This window comes from Cetorhinus maximus, chromosome 23 (assembly GCF_964194155.1).
Source record: "Cetorhinus maximus chromosome 23, sCetMax3.hap1.1, whole genome shotgun sequence".
NCBI lineage: Eukaryota > Metazoa > Chordata > Chondrichthyes > Lamniformes > Cetorhinidae > Cetorhinus > Cetorhinus maximus.
The window spans coordinates 20,598,249-20,610,639 of NC_135901.1; the positions used below are offsets into that span (position 1 = coordinate 20,598,249).

The 12,391-nt window shown below is 44.2% G+C and overlaps 4 protein-coding genes across 4 annotated transcripts in view; 1 reads left to right on the forward strand and 3 right to left on the reverse strand.

Annotated features, from left to right (window-relative positions):
• LOC144697059 (uncharacterized) overlaps positions 1-12,391 on the reverse strand; it is a 395,607-nt gene that overhangs the window by 342,655 nt on the left and 40,561 nt on the right. The window lies entirely within an intron of this gene.
• The window catches only part of LOC144697310 (uncharacterized), a 273,200-nt gene that overhangs the window by 218,789 nt on the left and 42,020 nt on the right, over positions 1-12,391 (reverse strand). The gene's annotated exons all lie outside the window — the stretch shown is intronic.
• The window catches only part of LOC144698416 (uncharacterized), a 236,909-nt gene that overhangs the window by 183,925 nt on the left and 40,593 nt on the right, over positions 1-12,391 (reverse strand).
• LOC144697303 (uncharacterized) lies at positions 6,882-10,147 on the forward strand. The gene is made up of 2 exons (XM_078569273.1): positions 6,882-6,941; positions 8,789-10,147. The coding sequence occupies exon 2, from the start codon at positions 9,207-9,209 to the stop codon at positions 9,645-9,647; it is 441 nt and encodes a 146-aa protein (XP_078425399.1). The 5' UTR covers positions 6,882-6,941; positions 8,789-9,206; the 3' UTR covers positions 9,648-10,147.

Below are 12,391 nucleotides of genomic sequence, written 5' to 3' on the forward strand. Positions count from 1 at the left end.
ACGGACTCGAAATGTTAACTCTGTCTCTCTCCACAGATGCTGTCAGACCTGCCGAGTTTTTCCAGCAATTTTTGTTATAATAACCCGGGTCTGTCACTGGGGAGGAAGCCCCGCCTCCCGGATCCGCCCTGTCGCGCAAGATGGCGGCCATTGAGCCCGCTGTCCCCGGGCCTGTCACCGTGGGGTAAACACGGGGCTTGGGGCCTCAGGCCTACCCTAGAAGTTGATCCAGTTCCCAGTCCAGCCGCGGTTTCCATTCCTACCCTGTGCTCATAATCTCCTCCTGAACCGTCCGCTCCTCCTCACTCTATCACCATGACTGACACTGAGCATGCTCAGAGCGCACACCCACACTGATCCTGCACACTGGACTCCTATAGTCATTGATAGGGGACCTTCTGAAGCGCGGGCTCTTCTGCGTAAATCAGCCGCCATTGATAGCTTGAATTGCGGGCAGAGAATGTAATGTTTCGGCATCCAAATTACGATCAGTTCTAGAGGCACAATACATAAAATAAACACTTTGTTATGTGGAAACCCGGATGTCTGGACCCTCCTCCCTGATGCAATCTATGCAATCACCACCACATCCACCCGCAATTTCAGATTGGAAGAAGGTTCAAAGTGGTGATCCAACACCATTATTCATAACTTACACTACTGCCCGGGACTTGGGAACAATGAAAATATTGGCAGCTGATGCCAAACAGCATTTCTAACACTGAGGAAGAATGCAACGTAATACAAGAAGACATTAGAACACCTGCAGACTGGCAAACGTTAAGTGGCAAACGAACTTCAACAACGAAGGGATGAATGGCCGACTCCTGCTCATTGCCCATATGTTCGTGTAATATGCAATGATATACCTTGGGAGCAAAAATACAAACATTACCTAGACCATAGAGAATAAGAAACTGAATGGAGAAGAAGAGAAATGCAATCTCTGGAAAGAGATGAATAATGAAAAACGTTATTGCAAGTCAGAAAATCAATTAAAAATGTTCACAAAAGACCCGGATTTATTTCCAGAGGTATCAAATTCAGAAATAATTAAATATTGTTCAAATTGCTTAGGACCATGTAGGTATTTCTGCTCTCCATACAATTAAAAAGTCAAATAAGCATTGGAGCTTGTGCACAAAGGATTTTAAGGATGATATCCTGAGCAATTACAGTTATTGGGAAAAATTAACAGGATAGAGCTTTGTTCTTTAGAAAAGTGAAGGCTTAGAGGTGACCTGCCAGAGGATTCTTTAAACTATGAATGGGTTGTACGGGGTAGAAGTGGAGCCAATGTTTCCATGTGGGGGGGAATCAAAAACCAGGACCATATGTACAAGATAGTTCCTAATAAGACCAACAGGAAAATAAGGAGAAATGTCTTTAATTAGAGAGTAGTTAGAAAGTGAAATTCACTACCACAGGAAGCAGTTGAGGTGAAGTAACTTAGCTGCTTTCAAAGGAAACTAGATGAGTACATGAGAGAAAGGAGATTAGAAAGAAAAGCTGAAAGGCTGAAGTGAGGGAGATGGAATGGAGTGAGATTCTTTGAAGATAACCATGAAAACAAATGAGTTGCATCAAATAGTCTGTTTCCAGACTCGATATTCTCTGTCATTCAATGTCATCTCCTACCAAATCCTGATCATCATGTTCCACATCCATCACTTGTACTGCATATGTTCAGAGTACAACCCAGTGCTGAGTAATCACACTGGGCTCTGTAGTCACTGATGGGACATATTCGGCCACGTGGAAAATTATGGATTGTAACAGTGTCATTGAAAGCCCAAATGGTGAACAGACATTTTTATCAGCAGATCGAGGTTGGGCTAAAAGGCCTGTTACTGTAATATAATCCTATGTGGCAGAGTTTGACTAGTTTGACTGAGTTTGTTCTCACACTGAACAATTTCTCCTTTAACTCCTCTCACTTCCTCCAAATAAAAGGTGTGGCTATGGGTACCCGCATGGGCCCCAGCTATGCCTGTCTCTTTATGGGGTATGTGGAACATTCCTTGTTCCAGTCCTACTCCGGCCCCCTCCCACAACTCTTTCTCCGGTACATCGATGATTACTTCGGTGCTGCTTCATGCTCTCGTCGGGACCTGGAAAAATTTATTAATTTTGCTTCCAATCTCCACCCCTCCATCATCTTCACATGGTCCATCTCTGACACTTCTCTTCCCTTCCTTGACCTCTCTGTCTCAATTTCTGATGATAGACTGTCCACCAATATCCATTACAAGCCTACCGACTCCCACAGCTACCTCGACTACAGCTCCTCACACCCCGCTTCCTGTAAAGACTCCATCCCATTCTCTCAGTTCCTTCGCCTCCGTCGCATCTGTTCTGATGACCTACCTTCAAAAACAGCTCCTCTGACATGTCCTCCTTCTTCCTTAACCGAGGTTTTCCATCCACGGTCGTTGACAGGGCCCTCAACCGTGTCCGGCCCATATCCCGCGCATCCTCCCTTACGCCTTCTCCTCCTTCCCAGAAACATGATAGGGTCCCCCTTGTCCTCACTTATCACCCCACCAGCCTCTGCATTCAAAGGATCATCCTCCGCCATTTCCGCCAACTCCAGCATGATGCCACCACCAAACACATCTTCCCTTCACCCCCCTTGACGGCATTCCGTAGGGATCGTTCCCTCCGGGACACCCTGGTCCACTCCTCCATCACCCCCTACTCCTCAACCCCCACTTATGGCACCTCCCCATGCCCACGCAGAAGATGCAACACCTGCCCCTTCACTTCCTCTCTCCTCACCGTCCAAGGGCCCAAACACTCCTTTTAAGTAAAGCAGCATTTCACTTGCATTTCCCCTAACTTAGTCTACTGCATTCGTTGCTCCCAATGCGGTCTCCTCTACATTGGAGAGACCAAACGCAAACTGGGCCACCGTTTTGCGGAACACCTGCGGTCTGTCCGCAAGAAAGACCCAAACCTCCCTGTCGCTTGCCATTTTAACACTCCACCCTGCTCTCTTGCCCACATGTCTGCCCTTGGCTTGCTGCATTGTTCCAGTGAAGCCCAACGCAAACTGGAGGAACAGCACCTCATCTTCCGACTAGGCACTTTACAGCCTTCTGGGCTGAATATTGAATTCAACAACTTTAGATCTTAAACCCCCCTCCCCCCATCCCCACCCCGTTTCTTTTCCCCCCCCACCCGCCTTTTTTTTTCAATAATTTATATAGATTCTTCTTTCCCCACCTATTTCCATTATTTTTAAATCTAAAACTAAAACCTTTAGTCTTTCCACCCCACCCCCACTAGAGCTGTACTTTGAATATCCTGTCTTGCATTCTTAATTAGCACTTTTCTCAGACAAAGACCACCACCTTCAACACCTCTATGACCCTTTTGTCTCTGACATCTTTTGATTATCTGCTCACACCACACCCTCAATGTGTCTCTTCCCCCTCACCCACCTTAAACCAATTTATATTTCTCCCTTGTTGAAACTATGCTTCAGTTCTGCTGAAGGGCCATGAGGGCTCGAAACGTTGACTGATTTCTTCTCCGCCGATGCTGCCAGACTTGCTGAGTTTTTCCAGGTAATTCTGTTTTTATAGAGTTTGACTAATGCTCAGGTCTGTACAGCTGCGGCCCATGAGGTGGATTAATACTCAGGCCTATAAAAACCCACCATCATAAGATCAGTTACCCTCACTACCAACTCCACCCCTCTCCCTGCCACATTCTGAGGCTGGACCAGACCCATTGCAACCTTAGTTTCCGATCTGACTTTGAGCTGAGGGCTGAGCTACCGATGACATATCCTCTCCATCATGAAGATCACCTCCTTCCACCTCTATATCTGTTGTCTCCATCCCACGCCAACCCATTTGCTGCTCATCCACATCATTGTTACCTCGAGACTCGACTATTCCACTGCCCTCCTGGCTAGTCTCCCACCTTCCACCCTGCATAAACTTACGCTCCTCCAAAACTCTCCTTAGTGGACAGCAATCCAGTGGGGATAGGGTAAATAGAGATGAAGTTGGGTCTCATGAACAAGATGAGCTTGTGAGAAGATAAGAGGATATGGGAGAGAGACTAAAGAAAAATGTGAGTTCAGGGTTGGGGCTGGTCAGATCTTTAGAGGAAGTTTAGCCCAGTGAACTAATGGAGTGGAGGGAAGCAGCAGAGGCAGCTGATCAGATTGTCCCAATCTTAGAGACAAAGTAGTCCATAAGCTCTTCAGTTGTCAGAGGTGAGGATGGAGAAAACGGGAGAGAGGGAACATTTCAAAAGGAACAAACTTGTATTAGGGATATTTAAATGACTCGTCACTCTGTTTAACAAGAAGTTGATTTATTTGATTTTTATCCAGAATATTAACATATATAACTGAGCTAGAGCTTCTTAACATCAGTAGAAACATATACCAATGCTATTTTTGTTTTAAGACAAGTGATGGAGAAACATCTGGAAGGTCAATGCAACATGAGGAATGTAATCATTGATCTACAGAAGACTTATGACCGGATGCCCAGGGAGGAAGTCTGGAGATGTGTTGGAATTCATGGAGTCCCTGAGGAGCGTGTACGACTATTACAGGACACGTCCAAGGAGTGCCAAGGCAAGAGTAAGAAGCAGTATGGGGGGAGAGAGAGTTTCAACGTCAAAATTGAATTGTATCAAGGATGGACACTGAACCCCTTCCTCTTCCTGATGGCCACGGTTGATCTAACTGAGCAAGTATAACAGGAAATGCCATGGTCAATTATATTTGCAGATGACATTGAGCAATGTGTTGAGGATGATGAGAACATGACTGAGTACGTAGGGAAGTAAGTTGTGAAGAGGACATAAGGAGTTTACAAAGGGATTTAGTAAGGTTAAGTGAGTGGGCAACGATCTGGCAAATGGAGTATAATGTGGGAAAATGTGAAATTGTCCATTTTGGCAGGAAGAGTTAAAAAGCATATTATCTAAATGATGAGAGATTGCAGAGCTCTGAGATGCAGAGAGATCTGGGTGTCCCAGTGCATGAATCGCAAAAGGTTAATAAGCAGGTACAGCAAGCAATTAGGAAAGCTAATAGAATGTTATTGTTTATTGCGTGGGGAATTGAATACAAAAGTAGGGAGGTTATTGTCCAATTATACAGGGCACTGGTGATATCAAATCTTGAGTACTGTTTGTAGTATTGGTCTCCTTTTTAAGGAAAGATGTAAATTGAAGCATTACAGATGAGGTTTACTGTACTAATACCAGGAATGGGCAGGTCATCTTATAAGGAAAGATTGGACAGAGTGACCTTGTATCGGCTGGAGTTTAAAAGAGTAAGAGGTGACTTGATTGAAACATACAGGATCCTGAGAGGTGTTGACAGGATGGATGTGGAAGGATGTTTTCTCTTGTGGGAGAATCAAAACTAGGGGTCACTGTTTAAAAATAAGGGGTCGCTCATTTAAGTCAAAGATGAGGAGAATTTTTTTCTCTTAGAGGGTAGTGAATCTTTGGAACTCTCTTCCTCTAAATGCAGTGGAAGCAGAGTCTTTGAATATGTTTAAGGCAGAGTTAGATTCTTGATTAACAAGGGGGTGACAGGTTATCTTGGGGGGCGGGGGGTTGTACGTGGGAATGTGGAGGTGAGGTTACATTCAGATCAGCCATAATCTTATGGAATGGCACAGCAGGTTCGATGGGCTAAGTGGCCTACTCCTGCCCCTAATTCACATGTTTGTATCAATATCTGGAGAACTGGAGAAATACACTGGAAGACAGAGGTATGACGATTAATTTCATTTTTATTCTTTCATGGGATGTGGGAGTCGCTGACAAGACCAGCATTTGTTGCCCATCTCTAATTGCCTTTGAACTGACTGACTTGCTCGGTCATTGCAGAGGGCAGTTAAGAGTCAACCACATTGCTGTGGGACTGGGGTCACATGTAGGCCAAACTGGGTAAGGACAGCAGATTTCCTTTCCTAAAGGACATGAGTGAACCAAAGACCCAATCTATGGTCCGTCAGAAGAGCTCTGAAGAAGGGTCATTCGGACTTGAAACATTAACTCTGTTTCTCTCTCCACAGATGCTGCTAGACTTGCTGAGTTTTTCCAGCATTTTCTGTTTTTCTTTTAGATTTCAAACATCCACAGTATTTTGCTTTTATCTATGGGCTGTCAGTTCGAGCCTAGGGAAGAGAATCAGAGTGAAGGTGTAAGATTAGGGGCAAAGGCTTGGAAAATGTGAATAGCTTCAAGTACCTGGTTTCAGTGATGGCAGGAGATGGAAGTATGGAAATTAGGAAATGGATTAGCTCTGGTTGGAGTAATTGGAAGAAGTGCAGTGCAGTGTGATTTGATAGAAAAATGTCACTGAAATTGAAAAAGAAGAATCTACAGGGCAGTTGTGAGACCGGCCTTGTTACACAGAGCAGAAACTTGGGCAATCTCAAGAAGAGACGAACAATGCCTGGATACTAATGAGATAGAGATACTGAGATGGATGTGTGGAGTGATAAGAAAGTATAAGATCAGGAACCAGTACATCAGGGGGTCAGTAAAGATTGTGGAAACATTAAAGGAAGTAGCTGAGAAGAGATTGAAATGGTCTGGTCATCCAGTGTGGAAAGAGAGGAAACGTGGTGAGGCGAGTGATGGACGTGGGACTGTCAGGAAGAAGAGGAAGGTCTGAGACCAGATGGAAATATGCGGTGGCCAGAGACAGAAATGCAGTGGGATTTGATCCGAATGTTATTCATTGCGATACCCTGCCCCAATCTCTACATCACAGCGAAAAATGACTATTCGCTTATTTGATTTTCGATGGCGGGGTCTATACCCAGCATTCCGAGCGGTAATGATTGTTCCCTAGCCACGCCTCAGGAGAGCAGTGCGCAGGCGCAGCGTCGGGTGCATGCGCAACACGAGGGATGGCGATGGGGAAAGTTGCTTCTTTGTCTCATCTGCAGCCGGTAAGAAAACGGAAACACAGAGGCAGCGGTGGAGCCGGCGGGTGGACAGGGAGGGTTTTTAAACGCCTGGTGAAGCCCTCAAATCTGGAATACGGACCTGCAGCTCCCGCGTTTGCAGCTTTTAGACTATTTCCCGAGAACAAGCCCAGGTTAACGGCCGCCATCTTGATTCAAGGGGGCAGAGTGAATGCGCGGCCATCTTGGTGATGTAAAAAAAGTGGGCGGGGTTTCAAGATTTGTGCTCCCAATCGGGTCCTATTGCTAGTTGAGTATTGTAGGGGCATGGAAATGTTCAGTGTGAGAGGCTGCAGTCCCCGTATTGTTACTGGAATGAGTTACACAACTTTTAGTTACACTTCAGCCCCAGGCTCCTAATCTTTGACTGCCCAGTGTGGAGGGGTGCGGGTGGGTAAGTCAGAGGATCTTCTCATTGTTACAGACAGAATTTAGGTGGTCCCTTCCAGTCCATAATCAGGATGTTTGTGTGTAATTTCCTAACCTTCTGAGTGATTTTTCTTAATTTAAAATAAATTCCAGCATCAGGCTTTCTGGTGATTTTTAAAAGTAAAACAGGTTATTTATTGTCACACTCTTGCCCTGGATGTTTAAATGCAACATCTCAATCACTCGTCTCACTCACAGTATCTCATACACAGAAGTTAGATACAGATAAAGTTAAAGCTGTAATTATAAAAATGGAATTTATAACTCAGTGTTTATATCAATATGGGCCTGTTGTCTTCTTGGCTGAGCTGATTCTTTAGTTGGAGTGAAGGTCTTTTAGAAGCAAATAATTCTCATCAAACGGTGCATCCTTTTGTCAATGAACATCCAGGAGATTGGTTCTCAGGTAGACTTGGAAGCTGGAACAAGTACAGTACTTTGGCTGCATTGGTAGACTTTCAGCTATGATGGTTCAGTTGTTTCAGATGTTTCCTGGTGCTTCAGATTTCTTTCAGACACAGATTTGCTTTGTTGAGGTTGTATTATACTGCAGTCACTGACAGTTAATTCCAGTCACAAGATTGCAGGGTTAACACTTCTGGGGTCCAGACCACCATGAAACAAAAGAAGTTGATAATGGTCATTCACTCTTATCTCTGCCCATCCTTGAGCTCAAATATCCTCCTTTGTTCGATATAGCACTCTGAGACCGACAGTATAGAGACTTCATATTCCCCACATGCCTGTTCATCCTTACACAGTGAGATGTTTAAACTTCACAGGTGCCTGTGAAATTCCCTTATTCAGGTCCATGTTTAACTAAATATTGGCCATGGAATCAAAGGCTGTCCACAGTTTAATGTCCGTAGTCACATGTTAAGTTGCAGCCATCTTAACAGAGTTTTGTGGCCAGTTTCACAAAGTATGATCTTACAGTCTCTAATATCCCGTATCTCATGCTTATACTGAGCGTGACGTCCTGGACCTGCTCCTGGACCTGGTTAAAACAGTCATTTGTCGATCCAGGATGGGTGAGTCCCATGGGGAGGGTGGTGGGGGGAATCACTCTCGGCACCAACCTATTTTCCATGGTCTTGTCTGTGCCCATGTGGCCCTGGAGAGGGAACAGTGTCCACTGGTACGCTTGGTACATTCCACAACTGGTGGGCACCTCAGGGTACAGTGTGTCTCAGACACTGGAAACAACATTCTGGTTTAGCTGGGAAAGTTCCCTTTGCTTTTGTTGGGACTTTGTTGCTGATTTTGGTTTCTTTTAGTTTGATTGGGCAACATGCTTGGAGGAAACAAGGAAGAGGAAAAAATGTTCCATAGAAACTAGAATAATCTGTTCTGAATTTCTATCCTGCACTGACAGTGATGACTTTTGTAAACTCCTTTTACAGGATATTAGAATGGGAGGATTTGCAGAGAGAAATTTCAAATCAAACATCATGTCAAGATCTGACAGTTGCTCGATTCATCAGGACCTGAATATCATTGGCCATTGAATGTGGAATGAGAAATGTTTGTCTGTTCTGTCTGTCGGAAAAGATTTCAACCATCAGTGTGACTGGAAAAGTACCAAGACACACACACATCTCAGTGAGAGTGTCCAAGTGCACGGACCGTGGAAAGAGCTCTAACCAGCTACACAGCCTGAAAAAAAATCACACCATTCACAGCGGGGAGAAAACGTGCACGTGTTCTGTGTGTGGACGAGGCTTCCATTGATCATTCAACCTAGAGAGAGACGAGGACACTGGCACCACGGAGAAACCGTGGAAATGTGGCGACTGTGGGAAGGGCTTCAGATCCCCGTCCATGCTGGAAATTCGTCGACGCAGTCACACCAGGGAGAGACCGTTCACCTGCTCCGTATGTGGGAAGGGATTCAATCAGTCATCCAGCTTACAAAAACACCATAGAACTCACACTGGGGAGAAGCCATTCACCTGCTCCGAGTGTGGGAAGGAATTCAGTCAAGTAACCGACCTCACGTCACACCATCTTATTCATTCTGACATGAGACCTTTTAAATGTGCTGACTGTGAGAAGAGCTTTAAAAGCAAAAAGGTTTTACTGTTGCACCAACAAATTCACACTGAGGAGAGGCCGTTCATCTGCTCCGTGTGTTGTAAGGGATTCACTCAGTCATCCAGCCTGCTGAAACACCAGAGAACTCACACTGGGGAGAGACCATTCACCTGCTCTGAGTGTGGGAAAGGATTCACCATTTCAGCCCACCTGCTGAGACACCAATGAGTTCACTCTGACACGAGATCTTTTAAATGTTCTGACTGTGGGAGGAGCTTTAAAGGCAAATTGGATCTGCAGATTCACCAGCAAGTTCACACTGGAGAGAGGCCATTCACCTGCTCCGCCTGTGGGAAGGGATTCACTCAGTCATGTACCCTGCTGAATCACCAGCGAGTTCACACTGGGGAGAGGCCATTCACCTGTTCCGTGTGTGCAAAGGGATTCACTCAGTTATCTCACTTGCAGAGACACCGACACACTCACACTGGGGAGAGACCGTTCACCTGCTCCGTCTGTGGGAAGGGATTCACTTGTTCATCGTACCTGCTGAGACACCAGCAAGTTCATAAGTGACTGCAGGAGTTGGATTCTGCTGTTATTATGTGTTATGCTGTTACCATGTTCATTCTGACAGCTGGAGTTTGTTTCAGTTGATGTTAATAATCTCTGCAACTAGGTTGGAGTTGAATATTCTGGATATAGGTTAAATAAATCAGCTTTGTGTCAAACACACAGTGTTTGAGTCCTTGATTTCTCTAAGATAAGAGGACACTGATTGATATCCTGTTACCGACTGTACCATTTTTGGGTCTTTTCTCCTTTGTTAATGGAGACTTGTATTTATATAGCGCTTTTCACAACTTCAGGATGTCCCAAAGTGCTTTACAGCCAATTAAGTTCTTTCGAAGCTAATGGAAATGTGACTTTGACCAGGTAATCTGTTCAGTGATGTTTTTTGAGGGATAAATATGAAGCAGTGCACCAGGGAAAACTCCCCTGCTCTTTGGAATAACACTATTGGAACTTTTACACCAACTGAGAGGGCTGATGGGGCTGTAGTTGAATGTCTCATCTGGAAGATGGGACCTCTGACAGTGCAATGCTCCCTCAGTGTTGCATCAAAATATAAACCTGGATTTTTTGCTCATGTTTTTGGATGTGGATTTGAACCCACAACCCCCTGACTCAGATATAAGAATACAATCACTGAGCCACAACTAACACCTCATCATTACTGCAGATTATTTCAGTCATCATACCTTCGGTTACACTCATGGACGAGTGGAAGATTTTACTCTGGGAGTCACAGATTACCCAAAAAGTGGGTCGAAGTCCTAGGTGATCTTAAAGCATTTTATTAAGAAGCGACAGTTTAGATGTGATACATCAGTTAAATAGGCAGAAAGAACATACAACCCATAACAGAATGGTTTACTGGTCCCGGTGTGGACAAATGGATGGGGAGATGTAGTGGGGGGAACCTGATCTCCATGGTTGGAGGTGGCAGTCTCCTCGGAATGGTTTACTGGTCCCGGATCAGGGGGATGCTGATCTCCGTGGCTGGAGGTGATAGTCTCCTCGGAATGGTTTACTGGTCCTGGATCAGGGGGATGCTGATCTCCGTGGCTGGAGGTGGCAGACTCCTCGGAATGGTTTACTGGTCCTGGATCAGGGGGATGCTGATCTCCGTGGCTGGAGGTTGCAGTCTCCTCAGAATTTTTTCAAACGTTACAAATCACACCTGCACACTCACATCGGTATGCTAGTATCATGCCACGTATGCTCCATCTGATACAAACCACTCTTGAACTTTCAGGTGATCTTATTGAAAGATCAAATGGGGCATCTGACTGAAGATCTTTGCTTATGGTTCTGATGCCTTGGGTAGTGGCCAGACTATCAAATGCAGTTTTCTTAGGAGTTCAGAGGCAAGGATACAAACAAAGAAAGCTATCAATTTACTCATCCCATCGAAACTTCTCTGAGTTTCACTAGAATGTTCATGGCTACCAGATTGATCTATTCTATTGAAGTATACCCAAGGTAGGGAGAGGGGCTTATTCCAATTCCCATTTGATAGCTTTTATTCTTAGTGTGGCATCGCATTAATTACCATTCCATCTCATTCATGAGCCATGGAGGAACTTTGCCATCCAGTTTAATATTCTCATAATATGGTGTCATTGGATCAGAGAAAGAAGTCTAGGTACTTGCAATCAGTTTGGAGATAACTCCCATTCTCAAGTACTTTGTCTTTAAAGATAACAAATGGGATAAAGCCAAATTTTTAGTTCAAAACATCACGTCATTGGAAAGGGTTAATTTTTCTGCATGTTTGCAAAAGCACAGAGCAAACATTCTCAAATGTGTACAATTGTGGAAACGTTACATAACTTCTTCAGATCAAAGATAAATGAAACTACCATTTTAAACTTGTTTTTCTAATCTTTTTTTTTATCTTTGCCCAAATTTTATTCTTTTGTTTGATTCTCTCTTCAAGTATTTTTCCAAATGACTGTTAAAACTGAGGAAAAATAAAATTTAAAAAGTTAGCTTTTACTGTTAAACGAAAGATTCAACCTTCTTAGACCAACAAGAGTTAGAGGAGGTGGAGCTTCCCACTGGTTATGTTTCAACTCTGAAACATAACTTGAAACCTAAAGTGTTTCTTCCATGAAGCAAACCTTTCAATGCCTTTTACAATTGTACAAGTGCATTGTAATTTGTACTTAAAGATTTACTTTCACTTAGTAATTATAACGTTTCACTTCTCTCAGCACCTAAGTTGGTGGCATTTTCGCTTAAATGCCAATTGGTTCCAAATTTTTGAGCTTCTTCCTTGAAAGAATTTTTGAATCTTTGAGATTTGCGAGCAACGCCCTGCATTAACAATGACTGAACGGTGTTTCGAATGTATGGTATACTCCCAGCAGGGTAAGGACACTTCTTCATGAGAGGATGTATCAGTC

Coding starts and splice junctions, on each gene's coding strand:
- LOC144697303 (XM_078569273.1), top strand. CDS start 9,207: ATGCTGGAAATTCGTCGACGCAGTCACACCAGGGAGAGACCGTTCACC.